Source organism: Drosophila pseudoobscura, chromosome 3 (assembly GCF_009870125.1).
Source record: "Drosophila pseudoobscura strain MV-25-SWS-2005 chromosome 3, UCI_Dpse_MV25, whole genome shotgun sequence".
NCBI classification, from domain to species: Eukaryota; Metazoa; Arthropoda; class Insecta; order Diptera; family Drosophilidae; genus Drosophila; species Drosophila pseudoobscura.
Window position 1 is genome coordinate 8,479,283 of NC_046680.1, and position 21,126 is coordinate 8,500,408.

At 47.0% G+C, this 21,126-nt stretch overlaps 5 protein-coding genes across 6 annotated transcripts; 3 read left to right on the forward strand and 2 right to left on the reverse strand.

Moving 5' to 3' along the window:
- Positions 1-874, forward strand: LOC6898304 (vacuolar ATPase assembly integral membrane protein VMA21 homolog). Its single transcript, XM_002138330.3, has 2 exons — positions 1-361; positions 425-874. The coding sequence occupies exons 1-2, from the start codon at positions 215-217 to the stop codon at positions 668-670; spliced, it is 393 nt and encodes a 130-aa protein (XP_002138366.2). The 5' UTR covers positions 1-214; the 3' UTR covers positions 671-874.
- Positions 875-6,444: 5,570 nt separating this feature from the next.
- On the forward strand, positions 6,445-7,112 carry LOC6898293 (uncharacterized). Its single transcript, XM_033377539.1, has 4 exons — positions 6,445-6,516; positions 6,578-6,664; positions 6,743-6,895; positions 6,948-7,112. Exons 1-4 carry the CDS (start codon positions 6,445-6,447, stop codon positions 7,110-7,112), a joined length of 477 nt encoding a protein of 158 aa, XP_033233430.1.
- A 2,572-nt stretch (positions 7,113-9,684) lies between these two features.
- Vajk4 lies at positions 9,685-11,460 on the reverse strand. Its single transcript, XM_001360523.4, has 4 exons — positions 11,335-11,460; positions 10,976-11,224; positions 10,416-10,895; positions 9,685-10,346 (listed from the first exon to the last, which is right to left on the reverse strand). Exons 1-4 carry the CDS (start codon positions 11,341-11,343, stop codon positions 10,065-10,067), a joined length of 1,020 nt encoding a protein of 339 aa, XP_001360560.3. The 5' UTR covers positions 11,344-11,460; the 3' UTR covers positions 9,685-10,064.
- A 2,382-nt stretch (positions 11,461-13,842) lies between these two features.
- On the forward strand, positions 13,843-14,910 carry Prosalpha5 (proteasome alpha5 subunit). Of its 2 annotated transcripts, XM_033378248.1 has the most exons (3): positions 13,843-13,962; positions 14,018-14,156; positions 14,220-14,910. In XM_033378248.1, exons 2-3 carry the CDS (start codon positions 14,024-14,026, stop codon positions 14,819-14,821), a joined length of 735 nt encoding a protein of 244 aa, XP_033234139.1. In that variant the 5' UTR covers positions 13,843-13,962; positions 14,018-14,023; the 3' UTR covers positions 14,822-14,910. The 2 variants fall into 2 exon arrangements, with proteins under 2 accessions (XP_033234139.1, XP_001360561.1); XM_001360524.4 differs by having other exon boundaries at positions 13,920-14,156.
- A 39-nt stretch (positions 14,911-14,949) lies between these two features.
- cnk (connector enhancer of ksr) lies at positions 14,950-20,699 on the reverse strand. Its single transcript, XM_002138320.3, has 3 exons — positions 20,496-20,699; positions 20,140-20,303; positions 14,950-20,065 (listed from the first exon to the last, which is right to left on the reverse strand). The coding sequence occupies exons 1-3, from the start codon at positions 20,551-20,553 to the stop codon at positions 15,491-15,493; spliced, it is 4,797 nt and encodes a 1,598-aa protein (XP_002138356.3). The 5' UTR covers positions 20,554-20,699; the 3' UTR covers positions 14,950-15,490.
- Between the last annotated feature and the right edge of the window lie 427 nt (positions 20,700-21,126).

Genomic DNA, 21,126 nt, shown 5'->3' on the forward strand with positions numbered 1-21,126 from the left:
TTACCCTCGGGTATAGTGACGGGGTGTCAAGTGCGGTGGCTGAGGTTGGTTCCTCTTCTGCTTCTATTATAGGGTTTATACATTTAACCGTGACTCTTTTAGAAGTTTTCGTAAATTTAACTGATAATAAACTGATAAATTCTGATATTTGATTTTGCTTTTGCCGGCCATTCGATTTTATCATACATTTTGACACTAACCATACAGTATGTAGATGTGCCATTTCATACAACGAAAGCGTCAATTTTCAATTGGAATAAGTTCAAAAATATTTAGAAAAATGACGAGCAAAACTAAGAAAACCAGCGCTGGCATTGGCGGTGCCGCTGCCCGCTCAAAGCAGGCCAGACAGCAGTCCGAGGTAAGGTACACAATGGCCACGGAGTTGCCGGTAGCTAAACCCTTGTCTTGTTTATGTTTCTAGGACTCTCAGGACTATAGCTCTTTCAAAACAGTGATCTTCTATTGGATGCTAATTGTGTTCCTACCTGTGATCACATTCTTTCTGTTAAAGGCCGTCGTTTTGGATGGCTCCTTCGGAATGAGCGAGTTGAAAGTTAACATTTCCTCGGCGGTCGGTGCCGTGGTGGCCTTACACATTGCTCTGGGACTGTTTATCTACCGCGCCTACTTTGAAGGCTCCGGCTCCAAGGCATCGAAGGTCGACTAAGCTTCATCGAGGACGTTCACCATTTGCATTTTTGTTCTAGAAAGTATTAAGTCAAACGAAACACTTTTGTACATACACATACAATGTTTATATGCCCGACAGTTATATGCATAACTCTCGATAGCAGCGGGAAAAACGTTCAACCCACTTTGTTGTCTAGTGTTTTTTGTCTCTAATTTTGCATTAAAAAAGACATTATTAAGTTAAATGCGCGGTTTATTGAATCTGAATTGAGGCAGACATTTGGTGCGCCAATATTCCTGGATGGAGGCTGTCAAAACAATGCTGGCAAAGTCGCGAAAGAAAATCTACAACCTGGGAGCTTGCTTTGAGCTGGCCGACATATCACAGGTCGGATATAATTCACGATCAATGGGTTTCGATCCACATTTTACAACAATAATAATATATAATAATATAATTATTACAATTATAAAGACAACAGTAATTTTGAAAATCCTCATGCAATATACGAATGTAATAATCTTTAATATTTATGTACATAAGATATTTTATAATTGAATTAGAAAATGTATGGGTATTGTCCATGAGAGTATTCAAGGTGCGACCGGCATCTAAATTTGTACTTGGCAGATTCCCGTCGGAAAGCGAGCGATTGACAATTGATTTGAAATATATGTAAAACCAATTCCATTTATATTTATGCATATTTATTTAAGTATATATATATATTTTCTTATATTGTATATTTAGATACATCATTGTTTTAGTTATAGTAAACAAAAAAGTCGAGAACCGACGGCGTTTGCATAATTTGTATAATTTATAATCAACCTGCTTAAGATAAGGAAATAAATGTGCAATTATATTATTATATATAGTCGAGAATAAATAATCAACCTGTTTAAAATAAGGAAATAAATGTGTAATTATATTATTGTAATATTTTATATTTTGTGGTATAAATCAAACAAATAACAGCTTTTATTTCATTTCCCGCGCCCTAGTGTACCATACCCCCACCCCCTGCCCATTCTTCATTTATTTTGTGGCGGTAGGTCAGTCCATCAAAAGACCCGAAACAAGAACCAAACTCAAATTTCAGTTCTAGCGGCCAGCAATAGTAAACACACACACGCAAAGTACTTGAGAATGCATGTGCACCCATACACTAAAACATGCTGGTGGCAAAACAGATCAGACCTGAGAGAGTTCAAAAAATCTGAAAAAACATACAATCACATATTTTTGTCGAAACATATTGCGTGTGTACTAACACATGCAAAGATGTTCTCTCTGCGCTCTCTCTCTCATGATGACGTCACTCTGGGGTACGGATAGCGCAAGCCGGTGTGTGACACTTTCGTTGTATGAGCTGGCACATCTATATACTGTATGGTTAGTGGTTTCAATCACACTTCAGTATTGTACATGTTTGCACATTTACATACAAAAAATACGCAATTTGCCAACTGACCCCACAAAAGCGTACTGCTGTTTTTGTAAGCAACAATAGGAGCCAAGTTGAAATTACGGCAGCATGCTGTCGTCCAGCATGCTTGCGTCCAATGTAAGCATGGCACAAACTAACAAAATACCTTTTGTTAGAAAGTCTTCAAAAACAGAGGAGCAAATGCCTGCATTTTGTTTGTACATTGCTGAGCACTGGGCCATGGCATAATGAAATGGATAAAATCATGTAATTACATTAATAAAAAATGCAATTATCCCATATTGTAAGCTTATTCTAGCTTTTTTCTCTTCAATCTAGCTTATGGTGACTCTCAAAATCTGGCAGCACTGGCACCCAGTGTGCCCGCAGCGCAACACCAACGGTCACATTACAAGCTGAATTTTGTATATAAAGCAACGACGCCAGAGCCACAATCGGCCCGCCATCGGCCCAACATATTCGCCTCGAATTCCTCTCGAACCGTACTTCAACCTCCGCAACCAGACTTCTCGGAGCGTAATTGAACCTCCGCAACCAGACTACTCAGAGCGTAATTGAACCTCCGCAACCAGACTTCTTGGAGCGTAATTGAACCTCTGCAACCAGACTTCTCGGAGCGTAATTGAACCTCCGCAACCAGACTTCTCGGAGCGTAAGTAAACCTCCGCAACTAGACTTCTCGGAGGGTAAGTAAACCTCCGCAACCAGACTTCTCGGAGCGTAATTGAACCTCCGCAACCACACTTCTCGGAGCGTAATTGAACCTCCGCAACCACACTTCTCGGAGCATTCTGGATATCTATGTAAAGTCTGCGATGTCTTTTACCTTGCCGCGGCCCGGGAGGAGCTTGCTTGATACTCCTCAGACGGAGCCAAGCGTTTTTTTTTTTCAACTATTAACGTCTACGTTACAGAATGTCAAAATCAGTATAAGGGTTTTCTTACATTATTTATTATGGTCGCACCATATTCATTATTTATGGTGCGGGCGTCGGCGTGCCGCCGGGTGTGGTGCCACGCCGAGCAGTCGTCATCTTGATCGAAAAACAAACGCGTAGAAAAATTGTTATTTTTATCTCCTGAAACTTTTATCACTCTGACTGGCACGATTCCTGGCAATTTGTGGGCACAAATCTGAGTACTCTGTCGAGGAACCTCCGCAACCAGACTTCTCGTTTCCAATGCCCCCACTGCAAAGATCATTTGGTACTGCATTTTCGCATGCAGCGGAATTCTTTCGTCTCCTTATGTCGCAATCTCTCGTACTCGGCTGAACAGCGTCCCCGAGCAGCTCTAACGCTCTCGGGCTATCATACGCTCTCGCTCGCGTCTAAGCTTGCTGCATAGGGCCCGGCAATTTGGCCCATCAGCCCTTGCATGGGCAGTCTTGAGCTAATCGTCGCAGCTAGACTAACATCCTCGCATCAATCGTTCGCCCCAATCATTCCCATATGTACATACACGATAAGTTGGTTTACATATACAAATAAATTTTGAATTATAAACAGCCTCTCGACTTTCATTAACTTCAAATTGCAACAGTTATTAAAAACGCTTAATAGCTTAAGGGTCCTGCTTTCTATTGATGTTCTCCTCTGCTAGGTATTTATCTACCTCTCTAGTTCAGTCAGAGTGTATTTCAGGAGATCAAAATAACAATTTTGTTAGCGTTGGTTTGATGAGCTCGTAATAGCTTAAGGGTCCTGCTTTCTATTGATGTTCTCCTCTGCTAGGTATTTATCTACCTCTCTAGTCCAGTCAGAGTGTATTTCAGGAGATCAAAATAACAATTTTGTTAGCGTTGGTTTGATGAGCTCGTGAGGTGGCTCAAAGGGGGCCTAGCTGAGGCCACCGGACGGGTCGCAGGTTGCGGATAGCGAACGACCTACCTATATACAGGTCATATAGGTAGGTCAGCTGCGAATAATCGGACATCCCTAGGGAGAGTACCGAAAATAAGCAGCCCCGGACAGCCAGCGGGTGTTCGCGAAGTAGCAACACTGACGATGCGCTTGTGGTGCCGCCTCGTATAAGTAGCTCACACACTCCCCTATCCCTACACACTACCTACCCACATCCCAACCGGGCAGCTTGCCCGACCCGCAAATCAGCAGGGAAAACCTGCGCGGCGGATGATGCTAGGGAGAGCGCAAAGGGGTCCCATCCCGGTGTCGGGGTGGGTGGTGAATTGGCTCCCAAAACCGATACCTTGGCAGAGTGGCTATGCAATCCTGCGGCTGCTCTGCCTGCTGGTAAAGTGGTGGGGGATGAGCCACCATCTACTAGTGTCAAAGCCAAATCCTTTACATATGCCGATAGAAGGAGTGCTGGCAACATACTCCGTCGGCAGAACGCAAGCCAGATGTCCAGCCCGACGGACAAATGGATTAAGAAGGTTGAGTGGGCCTCGAAGGTGCTGCCGAACTTTGGCAAGGAAGCACCGAAGAAGGAAGCCCCTCAGCAAAAAAAGGCAGCGCTCGCAGGAGACTCCGGGGCCGACACCGAAGCGCTCCAGAGTGCTGCCTAACGCATCGTTCGCGCAGATTGCCAGAGAAAGGACGCTGATTGGCGTCCTGGACAAAGGCAGCGTGGACTCCCGGATCCCTAGGAACCAGTGGAAGTGGGTGGAAGCGGCACTGGCCGACCGCTGCTTCGAGCTGCTGGAAAAGCAGCCTGGACCCCCCCCCCCCCCCCCCCCCCCCCCCCCCCGTCTGCAGAGACATGGGCTGGTACCAGGGCTGCATAAAAATCGTAGCCTGTGAAGATGAGCGCTCCGTACAGCTGTACAAAGCAGCGGTAGCGCAAGTCGGGGAAGTCTACCCAGGGGCGAAGCTCGTCGCTGTAGACTGGAGCGAAGTGCCCAGTAGACCAAGGGCGAGAGTCTGGGTGCCCGCCTCCATGAAGGAGCCGGAGCGCATCCTAAAAATGCTGCAAAGATGCAACCCCCACCTCCCAACAGCGGATTGGAAGGTGGTCAAAGTTGAGACAACACAGGGCCCCACAAACCAGGCGGTGGTCGTCCTCAACAAAGAGTCACTGGCCCCGATTGAGGCTGCCAAAGGCGAGCTCAATTTTGGGTTCAGCTCTGTGACCGTAAAGGTCTACAAGTCGGATGCGGCGGCCGAGGCACGTCCTGTCGACAAGCCAGTCGAGCAGGACGCTGCCTCGGAGATCGAAGCACCCGACGATCACACAGAGATAGACCCAGAGGGCTACTCTACCGATGGCACGCTGAGATGCGACTTCGAGGCGATGTGTTGCCACGAGGAAGTCGAGGACGATCCGGATGCCGACATTACAGTTGATGTTATGGATCATGGATGCCATCTACCGGTCCGGCCCCAACGTATGTGCCGATCGCAGCTCCACCTCCACCTCCGGGCAAAAAATCAAAACAAAAATCTTTTGCTGTCTCTTTCCTTATCATACTCCCGATCGCAGCAGTTTTTTCCCACAGGCCTTGGTTGAGGATAAGGTCATGGGAAAAGAGGAGATTAATGTGTCAAACATGACCACTTCTGATGTTAATAGCGCTACGACATCGCAAACTATCATTTAGATCTATTTGAAAATAATAATTAAGCACAGATACAATTAGATTGCAGATGTACATACATATATGGCCATTTAAAAGTCACAAAAAATCAAAAATGTATTCTTAAATAAACTCTAAAAAAATGCTAATTCCAAGAAGTTTGGATAATAACATCTTACCTAGGTATTCCTAGTTAGATTACGATAGTGACGCGTCCTGCAATGTCCCAGGATCCCAGTTGCTGGTCGTGGCAGATTTGGCAGAGGAACGTTTTGCTTCCTCACGCTTGCTTCGCTTCTACAAGGAATCCTGCTTGGTGAAAATTTTCATTAATTATTTGTGCGATTTTGTTGTTACAGTTACAACTTACCCGTTCTCTTTGTTCCGGGGTTCTGCTAAGGGTACGAATCCGATTGTATATACAATTACTTCCCACCTTGCGGCACCAAAAGTTCCTCCCGTGGGGACCTCCTCGTACATTGCAAGCGAATTTTTTTAAAGTCGTTTCGCGCTTTGAACACCTGGCTTTCGAGCTGTTTTAAATCCAAAACAGAGCGCCCAATTAAAGGCCGAGTACACAGATCATGTTTGGTTTTATAATCAGATGTATTTATCCCAAAATTGGCAATAACAAATGGGGGTTATTAGCCCAACAACTAGCCCAGAAACAAAAAAAAAGCTCAATCAGTTTTAGTTACTTCTCATATGATATCCATTGGAATAAAGGCAAACCAATCACAACATGTGGATAGATAAAAGCATATGGTATATGTCTACATGATGTATGTTCTGGCTTAAATTGGCCATTCATTGATCAATCGTTCGATGGCCATGCAGTCCAGGTTAATATTCATCGTTCTATACGGTATATTTTTCGCTTCAACATTAGATTATACTGTAAGTATATCCTCCACTCTTACCGTGATGTGTGTCCCGCAATAATCACAATTCTTTGCAGGATGCGGTGGTTTTCAAGCTTACAAACTTCGTCTGCGAGAGCTACAACAAATCGTGGGTGGTGTTCAACTACTGTCGCCTGAAGGCCGTCAGTCGTAACAAAGTCATCCTCAATATGAATGGAACACTTCTACATTCAACCAACAGTATTTTTATTCATGCACAGCTGTTCAAAAGGGCCAACGGATATAGGCCGTGGCTTTACGAGATCAAAATCGATATGTGTCAGTATTTTCGAAAGCCATTTAATCCCCTGGTGGCCATAGTCTATGGGCTCTTCAAGGAGTACACCAACATTAACCACACGTGCCCCTATGTGGTAAGGTTTTGAGGGTATTTCTCTAAACATCTCAACTGATTCCCTTAAACAGGGTCCACAGATTGTTAAGGGCTTTTACCTAAGACACGAGCTGCTGCGTCTTCCGCTGCCGACAGGGGATTATCTAGTGATGATTCGGTGGTACTACGATAAAAGGCTACAGTTCGATACGAATGTGTCTTTCGTGTTCGAAGAGGATCTTATAAATAGGGATTAAACCGAAAATGGTTGGTCCAGAAGGTCGGAAAGGTCTTGATTTATTCGTTTGTTGTTCAAAGTAATTAAAGCATTTTATCCAATCACTCTTTCATGTGGAAAAGGAGTCGATGGTATCTTTCGAATTGTATTTCCCCAATCAAAAACAAGAACTAGATACCATCTGTCGTTCTGTAGTCTACTTGGGCAGTTTTGCATAATAAATTTCGTTTGATTGATTCGAATGTGAGCTATGTATTGCCCCCTTGTATGGTATATCGAAATGAAGTGCAAAATGTATGGGATTTCATCAGTTAAGAACGTCTGAAAAACAGATTTTTTGAAGTTTTTGTTGAAATCTCAGCCATTGTAGGCGAAGAGGCAATTCTCATAGTCAAAGAGGAGTTCCAAACTCGAGATCAATTGAGTTTACCCACATTTCATATTCGTGAAACCACAATTTGAGGCACAGCGAAACGTGGCAGGACCCGCTAGCATTTTAAAATTATATTGAGATGAATATTCGAAATGAAAGATCATCATGGATTTCCTTTTTTGTGATAAATAAATGTGCATTTAATACTGGATCTCCCTACTGGACTTGGACTTGAACCTAGATATATTCCATAGAAGACTTTCCTAGAAGAGATTCCTGTATTTTCTGGCCTCCTTAAAGGGTATTCACATCTGCATATCTACCACACATTTTTTGCCGCCTGCACAGGAAACCCAACTGGGAAATGGGAGTGGAGGACCCTACCCAAACCCTGCCCCTAAGTCCTCGCTCGCTGCTCTGCGGATTGGGGTCAGACAAAGTTTTACGCTTTAATACAAAAAATATATGGGTACATATAAATTTACATAAATATTCTATAGTTCATGCGAAGCGGGGGTGGGGTTGGGGGCTGAACAACTTACGTGTCTCTCAGTTGCTGTCGCTGTCGAAGTCGCTGTCGTGTGGGTCTGTCATATATGCAGCATTAACTGGAAAGAAAATCAAGGAAATATGATCTGAATAAGTAGGCCAATACTCGTAGTATTCGCACTTGGTATGCAAATAGCCCATGATCATAATTTATCGTCTATAATTATGCCACCGACTCGACATTTCAATGTTGACGCCAATTAAAGATATCGCATGGAATGGAATGGAATGGTATGTGGGAATAGGCGGGGGGCTCATTCATTCATTATTGTCTATAATCATCAGGGTTGTGCGCTCGAAAAAACAACAAACAACTCAAAAACCAATTTATAAATGTCTTTCGCGCTTATGACGGATTTCAAATTTTTCTGCAAGTCGCGTGGGTCGCCATTACAAGACGAAAGAATAAGGCTAAAACGCAGAAATTCACAATTAAATGTCAGAGATATAAACAAAGAGAGAGATAGAGAGAGTATAATAAAAGGAAAGAAATACTTGAAAAAGACAGAAATACCCTACAAATACTATTCGGAATCCAGTGGATACTACATTGTCCTACGAGGGGCGGCCGAGCTCGAAGTGGCCTTTGATCGCTCTCTTCTCTCGTTGCCTTTATCACGCCTCTCGCGCTCCCTCTCTCACAGTGTGGCTTATCAGTTGAAGGTGTGGTCTTAATTAATTTTATTTATTTATTTGTATTATTATTTTTTTCTTGTATATTTTAATTTTTGTAATATTTTTTAACTTGTATTTGAATATGAAGTATTATCACAGATTGGTTTTTGGTTTTATCGTATCTTTAAAAATGTGGATGCCACAGATTTTCGTCCTTTGTGGGGCGGAAGTGAGCGGGGTGAAGTTTTGAAATATAGTAACCTAAGCGGTGCAATACACTCATGAGCGTATGAATAGGGCAGTTGTAATATACATGAACATTGAACTAAACAACTACGAGCCTCATTTCTCAACAGTATGGATCCGCTTAACAGAACCGAAACAGAAATATGTTAACGGACCACTGTTAGTGCTGTTAGGTGTGAGCGCTCAATTTAAACGACTACAAATATTTATTGCACTCAATGTGTGTATTTTGATTGTAATTGCACGCACTTAAGAAGTGCCGTAAATGCAAACATTTCGAAATGCATTGCAATTTGGCTCTAGCCAAGCGACGGACGACACCACGCTACGATTACTGCCACAAAATGGGGCCATTACGTACTTCAAGTGTTTTCGGCCGCTTCAATTGCAAACGAAGCACACAGCCGTAAATTTGTTGGCAATCTATGAATTTTGTGTTCATCTTTTCTTTTCCATTATGACAGCTCTAGCTATAATTGCGAAAATATGTTAGCCAGTCCGCGGTTCGTGAGTTGGTTGGCTTTGGCGAGCGTTTCCTGCAATTAATTTGGCAGCTCGATGATGCAATCCCGCCAATCGCAAATCGCTCCTTGCATAATGAACTGGCCAAAGAATACCCACACAGCAGCGGTAGCAGCAGCAGAGGTATTGCACAACAGCCACAGAAACAGGTTTTTCTTTCATTTTCATGTGCATTTCCATTTCGCTGCCGTTACCATTACGTGTGTGGGGTTTCAGTTGGTAATTTTCACTTTCACTGGCACCCCTCCTCCCCTCCCCTAGCGCCCACCATTCATTAATTTTCCTCTTTTCTTTTTGAGTGTTTCTTTAGCTTATAATTTAAATAAGAAATTTTAGGGGGCCTAATACAATGATAAAAGTACTAACACATTTGGCTTACAACTGATGTGGGGACCGACAGGGGTCCCCACCAGATCTCAAATCCGAGTAGCTGGTCAGTTTGTCCTCTCACCCGCTACTCGCTCCTGCCTCTCCTCCTTCTTCTGCTCTGACGCCTCCTCCTCCTGCTCCTCCTCCTCGTGTCACCCGTTCAACGTCCAGCTCAACGTTGCCTCGTGGATCCGTGATTGGAAGACTCGCTGGTAGTGTCTTCGCTTGCTCGTCGATCTCCTCCTTGTTCGTTTGCTTCTTCGTTCTCCTTCTTGTGCTCGCGTTCTGTGCTGGGCTCTAGTAGCCGTGTCCGTGTCCGTGTCCATGTCCGTACTCGTGCTGGCTCTGATGGTGCTCCTCGTGGTGCTTGAAGATTGGCACTTCGACGTGGTATTTGTGTGGCACCGGAATCTCCCTGTGGATGGGCACCTTCACCTCTGTGTAGACGGGAATGGGCTTCTCAATTGGCACCTTGACTTCATATGGTACTGGCTTCTCGACGGTGTAGTGGACCTTCTTCTCCACGGTATAGGGTTGGGGCACCGGCACCTTCACGTGGACGGGATAGGGTTTCTCCACCTGCAGGCGATACGCAAAAGGATATTGGACGTTAAATTGAGAAAAGCTCGGGGATCGGGGATTACTCACCTCAACTTTGTACGGTTTGTCGACGGGCACCTTCACCTCATAGGGAACCTTCTGCTCGACGACCACCTTGTATGGTTTCTCGACCTCGACATCATAGGGTTTCTCCACCTCTACATCGTAGGGCTTCTCCACCTCGTATTTGACTTCATAGGGCACCTTCTTGATGACTTCGTAGGGCTTGGGTACCGGCACCTCGATCTTCACCTCATGTGGCACCTTCTTGATCACTTCGTAGGGCTGTGGCACAGGGACTTTCACTTCATAGGGAATCTTCTTGATCACCTCGTAGGGCTGTGGCACATGGACTTTCACCTCGTAGGGCTTGTCCACTGGCACCTTCACCTCGTATGGTACCTTCTTGATGACTTCATAAGGCTTGGGCACATGGACTGGTACCTTGACGTATTCCTTCACATGGACAGGCACCTTCTTCTCCACTATGTACGGCTGTGGCACCTCGACTTTCACTTCATAGGGGATCTAATGGTAGGCTCATTAGTTATCTATTCTTCTTGGGGTCTGGTCAACATAGTTCTGAAAGGGTGGGCGTCGAGTCTCACCTTTTTCTCCACGGTGTAGGGCACATGCTTGGTCACCGTATAATGAACTGGGACTTTCTTCTCGATGGTCACTGTCTTGATGTGCTCGTGGTGATGGTGGGGCTGGTAGTGATGATGGTAGTCGCCCGTGCTGCCATAGAGGCCGCGCTTCTCCACTGTCTTTTCGTCCCCCCCATCGGCTTTCTTCTCCTCCGCAACAGCCGCACAGTGGGCCAATGCCAAGCACACGGCGAGACAAGGAAGTACGAACTGCAAAAAAGGATAATCCGTATATTTAGCACACTCTCCACTCAGGGCACTCCACTCCACTAACTACTCTTTTGTTTTGGTATTTGGGGGTAATCGTAGCTGTGATTTACCATTCGCATTGTTGAGCTGTTGATTTGACGTTTCACGAGGGAAACAATTACTCCACGATTAGCTGTGTTATACCAATAACGAGATCCAAGCTGGTACTGATTCGCTCTACCGCTGCACTCGGCTTTTATACACCGAAAAATTGGTTGGCTCGGTGTCGGTGTCGGTCTCTGTGTCGTGGTCTTTTCTATATCTCGCAACGCAATTCACAATTCACTGAGAGACTGGAAACTGGGGACTGGGGTCTGTGGACTGCGGCTGCGGCTGCGCGAAGGCGCATTCGCAACTTTTGTTGTTGTTGGGGATTTTGGCTTAGTAATGAAAAGTTAGTTGGGGAAACGGTGTTATATGAAAACTTGTTTCGGATTTGGTTTTGGTTTCGGTTTCCAGCAGGTGGGTTAGGGGGCCAGGAGGCCAGGAAGTAGGAGGCTTGTCGGCGCAGGAGCCTAAAATTACAACAAAGGGGTCTGTAAACGGGTCGTTATCCTATTCAACAATAGCTAGGAAGTATGCATCTGTTACAGAGACCCAAATAAAAGTCGCAGAGACAACAATTAAAGCATTTCAATACGTCTGTCTGTCGTCTCTCTGTCTTTCAGTTGATTGGCAAGAAATATCGGATTGCGCGCGCAAACATGGTAAGGCTTCCGTTTTTATTAGACCAAAAGCCTGGACACATGATATATGTATGGCGAAGCTGGGGATTATGCAAATGGAATCGGTTATTGACTCCATCTCTGGCTCTTCTCCCGTAACCCCAGAGCAAGGCAGGCCCCACGAGTGTGGTAAGGGGCAAAGACAATATGAAGGTTAAGCTTTGGTTATTTTATTTGATAGATTTTACATATTTGATCTTTGGCTTATGGGCATTTACGGGGTCATCATTTCATTTCAGCTTTGTGGGCGCCACAACAAAAGATCTACAATAGGTACCGAGCTGACCAAGCCAACGCCATTGTGGCTAAGGAGTTCGAGTCGCGCTGACACATGCATGCCACAAACGTGCAATTTGGGGGAGCTCTGGCTGATGGCCTGATCGTGCAGCTCCCGGCGTGACTGGATGTACCTACATACAGACTCGTATGTATTCGTATACATATTCCTAGTTATTATGTGATGTATGTTTGCCTGACTGGCTGCCTGGCTGCCTGGCTGCCTGACTACCTGGAATTTTGTGCAATCCGGGCTCACTACTCACTCACTCATTCAGTCATTAAATCGAAAACATACTTAGCTCTGACTTCGGCTATTTTAAAATCCATCATGTGGCAATACCAACAATTCGACTAGCAAAAAACAAAAAAACAACAAAAAAAGAAGAAGTAAAACAAAGCCAGGCAGTCATTGTGCCGTGTACAATTTTCGCAAATGCAGATAGACGCTTCGCGACGCGACGACAGACGCGGAAGACAGACCAGACCCATGCCAGGCCGGGCACAGCATTTACATACATGCTTATTATATTTCATAATCAAATTTAGGCACATTCCCCCATTTACCCCATTTACTGCAATTCTTTTGAGCCGATATGCCCACTCTCTGCCACTGCATTTGGTCAATGACCTTCACTTTTATTTAGAGAGGCAACGCCTCTGCTGTTGGTGCTCTCCTGCATTGTGTGCGTTGTAAAAAGCGATGTGTGGTGATCGTAAAAGACCAAAGCTCTTGACACGCTCTACCATGAACCTTTGCCTGGCATCTGTAAAAGAAGGGTAGGGTAGTTCCACACAACCTTGACCCATTCATTATTTCTCTTGTTATCTGGTTTGAAACAGGCAATGCAATTAGTTGGAGACTGTGCGGGGCCGGCCCTTTTATTTTGTTTAGATTTTAAGTGCCTCATGTTGGGGCGATGTGAGTGGAAATAAGAAATCAAATGTGAAAGTAAATCTCTTAATTCACGCATTAAGACATGTTGTTCAATATGTTTCCTTTAACAAACCGGGTCCTTTTAACCGGGTCCATTTAACTAGTTACAAATTTATATAATCATTAAATGGTCCAATAACCAGACATGACATGTTAGTTGATGATTCGCCAACAATTTGTAAATTTCTCTGTACATACATTCAAATTCAAATATTTGCGCCAATTCACATAACAGCCATGCGCTTAACAGGCACGTTTCAAGAAAGCATAAGAGTTGCATTCACAGTCGATAGTGAGCCAATCGATATTGCGATACCCTAGGGAAAAGGGTATTATAGAAATGAGGAAATGTTTGTCATCTCAGGCGCCAATTTAGGGTGTTTTAATACTTTTCGGTATTGTTTGAGGTCGCTATTTGGTACATTTGATCAATTTCATCAATCCATTACATTTTATTTTCAACGTTATATAGAAATGCAATAAAAGCAAGTGGTTAAAATAAGCCAGTTAAGTAGGAAATTGATTCATTAATCGGATAAAGGTATGTGGGCATGGCTAAATGTGCTATATAGCTGAGAATATTCCACGAAAGATAAAAAACGAGGAATGTGCAAAATAGATCTTGGATTCGTCAGTATATTTGCGGTATATTTTTTAAATGACACGGTTTGTTCCTGACGGTCGGACGGTATATTTTATCGACCACGGTCACACTCCGCTTATCGCAAGTCATTTCAGAAATCGGCAAATTTTAAAAAAAATTAGCTTTCTTGATTTTACGCGTTTTATTTATATATTTAACTCCTTACATTGCAGTCAGACATGTTTCTTACGCGCTCCGAGTACGACAGAGGTGTAAACACCTTCTCGCCCGAGGGTCGCCTCTTCCAGGTCGAGTATGCCATCGAAGCCATCAAATTGGGTTCCACCGCGATCGGCATTTGCACCAATGAAGGTAGGCAGTTAGTCGTGATACTATTGTGTGTTTATTAAAATGTGATGCATTCTGCGTTCTCAGGCGTTGTCTTGGCCGTGGAGAAGCGTATCACATCGCCCCTGATGGTCCCCAGCTCGGTCGAGAAAATCGTTGAAGTAGACAAGCACATTGGCTGCGCTACCTCCGGCCTGATGGCCGATGCACGCACACTAATCGAGCGCGCCCGCGTGGAGTGCCAGAACCATTGGTTCGTCTACAACGAGCGCATGTCCATCGAATCCTGTGCTCAGGCTGTCTCCACACTGGCCATTCAGTTCGGTGACAGTGGCGACAGCGATGGTGCCGCCGCCATGAGTCGTCCGTTTGGCGTGGCCATACTGTTTGCCGGCGTCGAAAACAAGAAGCCCCAACTCTGGCACATGGATCCATCGGGTACCTTTGTGCGTCACTCGGCCAAGGCCATTGGTTCTGGCAGCGAGGGCGCCCAGCAGAACTTGCAGGACACCTTTACCGCCGAAATGAGCCTGAATGAAGCCATCGATCTGTGTCTAAACACCCTGAAGCAGGTTATGGAGGAGAAGCTCAGTTCGACCAATGTGGAGGTGATGACTATGACTGCAGAGAAGGAGTACTACATGTTCTCCAAGCAGGAGGTCGAGGAGCACATTTCAAATTTGGCGTAAATCAGGCAGAGTTTTCCATACATTTCTATATCGGTTAAAATACAACTTAAATGTGAATAAAGTAAAGGGATTCTAAATCACCCATCTAATCGGTGCAGTTTCTTCGAAAAGGTACAAGTCTAATCCGATTTTATATACAGTTGATTTTTATTCATATATTTGATGTATGTATATCGTATTGGTGTATATATTTATTCACTACAACATTTTGCGGGCCGGCTCCATTCCCTTCGACTTTCGCCTTTCTGGGTTCGCCTCTACAATAATATCTTTTTATATTTAATAAATGTACTCTCTAGACATTAAACTGTTGAGCAAAATCAAACAGCTCGGACTAACTTGGTTAATCCCGATACAAAGGCAAATCATAAAGAATTCTCTTCTCTACTTCTACGCTCTCTTCGTGTGCACAGACTTCTCTCATTTTTGTTGTTTTTAGTTTCCATTTCATTTTACCTAGAACCGAAATAATGCAAATAAGGCAGAGTAAACGCTTACCGACTAAGGGGGAGACAATGGTGTTTCAAAGGAGTGGGAAACAGGTGGTGGACAGGGAAGACGAATCAAAATTAAGAAATTTATATCTATATCAATATATATATATATATGTATATGTAAATAGGGTTCCCGAGGGATCCTTTAGAGCATTCACAATCGTTTACATCACACCTAGGTTGTTGGATGTTCGCTGCCACTGGGACTGCTGCTGGTGTTGTTGTTGGTGTTATTATTATTATTATTGTTGTTGGTCGCGATACTCGCGGTGGTAGTTGTGGTGTTGCTGTTGGTGCGCAGCATTAGGCGCGACAGACTGGTATTGGGCTCACTGAGAGAGTAGATCTCCGGCTCGAATACTGGCGGACACTCCATGTTCGGATAGTCCGGTGTGGCCGCCTTCGAGTCGACAGAATTGGTGTTTGATACTTTTGGTGTTGGTGTTGGCGTTGGTGTTGTTGCTCCTGTTCCTGATCCTGTTGCTGCCACCGCTGGCTCTTCTTCCTTGTTAGTGCTGCTACAGCTGCTGCTGTTGTTGGCCATCGTTGGTGGAGGCGGTGCTGGCGGCAGAGGCGGCTGCAGCGACTCGGATGTGCACAGATTCGTGGTGGATGCTGTCGGCACTCCAGGGCCACGGTAGCTCCGATAGGTTAAGGGCAAGGTTATCTGCGAGAATATCTCTTGATCGCAGTCAGGATCTGCACTACATGGCGGAGTCACGGCCTGCAGCGGTATCTGATGGTTGGGCTGGTGCTGATGATGGCCGAACAGTGTCCGATGCAGGAGGGGCGAGCCCAGAAAGCGGTTCTCCTTCGATGGCTTCGTGGGCGTGGCCGACGATATCGACAGCTTGGCAAAGATGGGTATGGGTGCTGAGTTTTTGCGATGGGCATCGTATTTGGTGCCCGTGATCTTTTCCCTCAGGTCCTGATTGTAGGTCTGGCTCTTCTTAATGCTGCTGCTGGCCATTCCACTGCCACCAGCTCCTCCCCCATCCAGGGCATGATTCGACTTGGACTTCTTGTTCAACGGCAAGGTCATGGTCATGGGAAGGGATGGGGTCACACTGCCACTGCCACTGCCGCTTCCAGAAGAGTGCTTGGAGGTGAAGGGAAAGCGTCGATCGCTGCTGGACTTTCCCTTGGTCTTCTTCGGATCGGCGCTCGAGTTTTTTCCCCCTCCTCCACTGGCGTTGCTGCTGCTGCTGCTCTTGTGCAAGAAGCTGGAGAACTGCAGCTGCTGGGAGCGCAGAAAGTGCTTTGTTCGACTGCTATGATGCTGCTGTTGTTGCTGCTGCTGCTGTTGCTGTTGCTGCAGCAACTGCTGCTGCTGTTGGTGGTGCTGCTGAAATTGCTGATGGTGATGATGCAGCTGCTCGTGATTGCTGGAGGAGCTGGGCTCGTCCCCGCATATCAGCTCGTAGCCAAAGTCGCGCAGCTTCTGTCCCTCCTTGGTGCGTGTCCGCTTGATGCTCTCGTCGTCCGGCTTGAAGCTAATCTCGTAGTCCGGAGTCTTGGGCAGGCTCACGCTCTGGATCTTGGGCAGATTCGCGGGCGGCTTCACCACGGTGCTGCTCTGCTGGCTGGCCGTGGACTCGGTACGCGCATGCTTGTGCTTTTCCACGCCCAAATGCACTCGATTGTTGTACATCTCCTGGGCCTCTTCCTCCTGCTTGCGCAGCATAAGATCCTTCAGCGTGACAAAGCCCTGGGTGTTGTGGTGATGGTCCAGGGTTCCGCCAACACTCATCTTGGGCAGCAGCGTCTTCGAGGTGTGGAAATCGAATTCCACCAGATTGGGATTGGAGGCATGCAGAAAGTTGAAGGGCACCTTCTTCAGGCTCGACTTGCTGTTCGGACTCGGACTCTGGCTCTGACTCTGGCTATCCTCGGAGCTTTGGTGTTGCAATGAGCTGACCGTAGGCGCTGGCGATGTGGGCGGACCCAGGGCCAACGATGCCGAGACCGAAGCTGAGACCGAGACAGCAGACTCCGTGTTGCTCACCACCGAGCTCCGGCTGGAGCTGCGCGACAACTTGCGCGTCTCAGCGGCCATTGCCGTTTGAGTGATCAATGTGGGCGGCATGGCCGGATCGTGGTAGCCCGGAGTGTTGGCTCCGATTTGGATGCCAAAGCTACCGCCCGGCACCTTCCTGTAGCTGCGATATTGCTCCGTGGGTACCGGGATGTCGCTGGAGGGCTTTGCCGCGCTGCTCTTAAACGGGCCCATCGTGAACTTGCGGAACGAGTCCAGGTAGCTTCGATCGTGCTTGATCCCGTGCCCGGTGCTGGAGGTGGGCGTGCCGCCGCTGCCGCTGGTTAGTATGCCGCCGGAGGACATCTCCTTGGAGCCTTGGGGCGAGGGAGTGCACAGATTTTTGGCCACCAGGGCGTCACACTCCTCGCCTGAGCTGTCGTTCTCCGAGTACAGATCTTTGGTGTCCGCGCGAACATTGGGAGGTATCTTCTGCGAAGCCTGGCGTAGAAAGTCCACCCATTGATTGAGGGCATCGAGGGACTCGGCCGCAAAGTAGAAGCTCTTGGCCGTGTGATAGACCTTGAAGGCGTGCGGCTTAGAGTGCACTTCCTTGGCCAGGGAGACGGTGAAGCCAGGCAGAAAGATGACCAGGCTGGCGGAGGTGCTCTGCTTGCTGCGGAATCCGTACAGGATGGTGTCCAGCATCACAAAGTATATCCTCGCCCAGTAGGTGACGCCGCGGTGGTTCTTCTTTCGCCTGTACAGATGGCCCTGGATGTCGCCGGTGCCCAGGAGCTTTAGGTTCGTGTTCCTCCGCTTGGCCATCAGACTGTGCTTCTTCTTGAGGGTCAGGGTACGCGATTTGCTAGGCGTGTGCAGCTCACTAATCTCCGGCGGCTCCGATGGTGTGGTTGGAGTCTGCACAAGCACAGACACAGGTACAGTTGAAGGTACAGATGCAGGTACAGGTACAGGGATAGAGATGGGAACAGGTACAGGGAGAAGGACAAGTGCAGAGGCTGCCAGCATGCTGGCCGGCTTGGGTGGTGGCGGCGGCACCACCTGCGGACTCATCTCCTTTTGCTTGCGCGGCCTGGGCGGTGGGGCTGGCGGCGTTACTAGAAGGAATTCCTTGCGCGGTTCGACGGCTGGCGGGGTGTCCGATTCCTCGCCAGAGTTATCGTACGCCGGTGTGCTGTGACTCTTGTCCAAGCGTCCACGGCGATTCAGCAGCAGGGGGGCATTGATGGCTTCCGCCAGGGGCAGGTCCTGCCCAAGGGAGGCGACATTGATGGCCTCCAGCAGCTCCTCAGCGTTCTCCGTCTTACAGTTGCGCAACGTCTCCAGGGCATCCTCGTCGCCCTCGTCGGCGAAGGGAATGGGCTCGAAGGTCTCCAGGATGGTGTTATCCACATTGCACGTAAACTTCTCGTTCCGCACCACGTAGTCCTCCACCTTCATGGTGGAATCGAAGCGGACCACCTTGCTGACGCCCGGCTTGTAGCGATCCTCCACATGGTCGCGCTCCCGCTGGAACTCCCCTGTCAACTGCTTCAGTTTGCGCGCTTCGTTGAACATCCGTCGGGCCTTGTCCGTCGAGCTATCGCCAATCCCAATACAGGTCGTGGGGCGCGGTGCAATCTCCAGGCCATAGCCGAACGAGATGGATTTGTCGCGAATGCTGGGCGACCCGGGATCACAACAGGCCGCCGAGGAGCCGATGCCCGGCTTTCGTTCATGCCACGAGGGCACAACCAGATCGGAGTGCTTGAGGCTGAGAAACTCATCGCCACAGATGGTATTCCTGCGCTGCAGCAAGGCCCTGGGCTTGGGATAGTACAGGCGCATCTCCCGCGTGGCACATTTTGGATCCGTGGGTGTGGCTATATCACTGCAGCTGGAGTCCGAGTCCGAGGAGGCTGGCGGACTGGTTTTGACCACCTCACTCTTGTCGCTGGCCAAGGACTTGGTCACCTCCGTGCCCAGCGTGCCCGTTGCCACCTTCTCCGTGTCCAGCGTGAGAAAGGCCGAGCGCGGACTGGGCATCTGATCCGCCCAGCGACATGCCATGTTGCGCTTTTTGCTCGGCAGCCGGTACGGTTGCATGTAGATCTGGCCAAACATCTTTGTGTGCTTCGGTCGCTTCTTTACGGTCAGCACCACATCGGGCAGGGACTCGCGTAGGTGCTCCAGCACGGTTTTGTGCTGCCATCCGACCACTGTCTGGTAGTTGATCTGCACGATCTCGTCGCCGTCCTCGATCTTGCCCGAGTTGTGGGCCGGCGAATGGTACTTGTTGTCCGTCACGCGATGGATGCCATTGTAGCTGGACTCGATATTGAAGCCCAGCTCCGACTCGCGCTTCTTCAGATTGACCAGGTTGAGGGAGGATGGCTGCAGCACCATCGGATCGGATATGTCCTGGATCATGAAATTGGCCAGGCTCTCCAGACGCTCGGCGGTGCTCCTTATCTTATCCACTGGGTTCTCGGCAAAGCGGTCCCGATGCGCATTGGTGGCCAGCTCCAGGCCGCATTTCAAAACATTCCCGCAATACTCGCGGTAATTATCCTGCCCCCGGAAGGGGGAACGCTCCAGGCTGCCCACCAGCGGCTTCAGCGTAGCTATGGTCCTGGTGATGTCATGTAGGGTCCTCGTATCGATCTTCGTACTGTCCGCATGGTTCTTGGCCAGCTCGCGGTGTAAATTCCTCGCTGCCGTGGCCACATGCAGGGCCATAAACTGTAGATTATCATTTTTCAGATGATAATGCTGCAAGATCAAGGTCATTTGCCATATGTATTGCTGGTGGAAATTCCCCAAGGACAAATGCACACTGTACTCACAAAATTTCTCAGATTTTCAACTGCCTCCAGCACGATCTCCTGATGGCCTATACGCTGCATGCCCAAATTCTCCAACTCATACGGTCGTATGTTGAGCAGGGATCGCCCACCGATTTCATGTTTGGAAAATTCATATAAATAACCTTTCATGGACTCGTCGAGACCTTTATTCGAGTATAAACAAAAAGAAAGTCGGGTGAGAAAATTATACAAAATTCCTTGATTCTTGCGGTGGGCGTTGCTGTTGCCGTAGTTGCTGTTGTTTTTGTTGTTGTTGCTGCTGTGTGGGCAGTGGGAATGCAGCCCACGGATGCAGTTTTTCCTTGACCTGTCAAGCAGAGTTGTGATTATATTACCTTTGATCCAGTCCGTAACTTGGTCCGGTGTCCATTCAGCTATGTTTATATAGGCCATCCTGACGCGCGCACACTCTCGCTGCCACACCTAGGTCATCTTATCTTTATATAGAACGGAACACTTCAATAAAATAAAAGAATTTTTATTGTTTGCGCCAGGCAGGGCTGCAAGTATTTGTATTGTATTTGTTGTATTTTGCTCCTCCGCGAGTCCATAGCGCGTCTTAAAAAATACTGGAAAATACCATAAAATATATACTAGGTGCGTAAGCTAGACATGGTGTCAGTGTTACCCTCAGAAATTAGCGAAGTATAACGTCTCATTTTCAAAATATAACTTGAGTTGAAACAAACCACTTGTCTACAAAGATCAGGAATCTTTTTCCCCGACTTTGGTATGATGTTAAGGCATTTAACATTGATTAAAGAAAATAGGGTATACAACAACCGCACATACTGTATTAAGATGTTGTTGATATGTAGTAAATGTTTCCGTGTAGTTACCATGTAAAAAACTTGTTTTATATGAATTGTTTTTGGCCGTTTACGTTTAACCCTTATATTATAAACAATCCAATTATGATGAGGACCTTAAACTAGCCAATCAATACTATAATCAGTATTGTTCACC

Bases quoted from the DNA above. Each gene is read 5' to 3' on its own strand.
- cnk (XM_002138320.3), bottom strand. From the start codon at position 20,553: ATGGCCTATATAAACATAGCTGAATGGACACCGGACCAAGTTACGGAC. The intron at 20,304-20,495 runs GTAATATAATCA...ACTCGAATAAAG, and splicing joins AGTTACGGACTGGATCAAAG to GTCTCGACGAGTCCATGAAA. The intron at 20,066-20,139 runs GTGAGTACAGTG...TTGATCTTGCAG, and splicing joins TTGAAAATCTGAGAAATTTT to CATTATCATCTGAAAAATGA.
- LOC6898293 (XM_033377539.1), top strand. From the start codon at position 6,445: ATGGCCATGCAGTCCAGGTTAATATTCATCGTTCTATACGGTATATTT. The intron at 6,517-6,577 runs GTAAGTATATCC...AATTCTTTGCAG, and splicing joins CTTCAACATTAGATTATACT to GATGCGGTGGTTTTCAAGCT. The intron at 6,665-6,742 runs GTCAGTCGTAAC...ATTCATGCACAG, and splicing joins ACTACTGTCGCCTGAAGGCC to CTGTTCAAAAGGGCCAACGG.
- Vajk4 (XM_001360523.4), bottom strand. The intron at 10,896-10,975 runs GTGAGACTCGAC...GCCTACCATTAG, and splicing joins CCTACACCGTGGAGAAAAAG to ATCCCCTATGAAGTGAAAGT. The intron at 10,347-10,415 runs GTGAGTAATCCC...TATCGCCTGCAG, and splicing joins ACAAACCGTACAAAGTTGAG to GTGGAGAAACCCTATCCCGT.
- LOC6898304 (XM_002138330.3), top strand. From the start codon at position 215: ATGTGCCATTTCATACAACGAAAGCGTCAATTTTCAATTGGAATAAGT. The intron at 362-424 runs GTAAGGTACACA...TTATGTTTCTAG, and splicing joins AGGCCAGACAGCAGTCCGAG to GACTCTCAGGACTATAGCTC.
- Prosalpha5 (XM_033378248.1), top strand. From the start codon at position 14,024: ATGTTTCTTACGCGCTCCGAGTACGACAGAGGTGTAAACACCTTCTCG. The intron at 14,157-14,219 runs GTAGGCAGTTAG...CTGCGTTCTCAG, and splicing joins CGGCATTTGCACCAATGAAG to GCGTTGTCTTGGCCGTGGAG.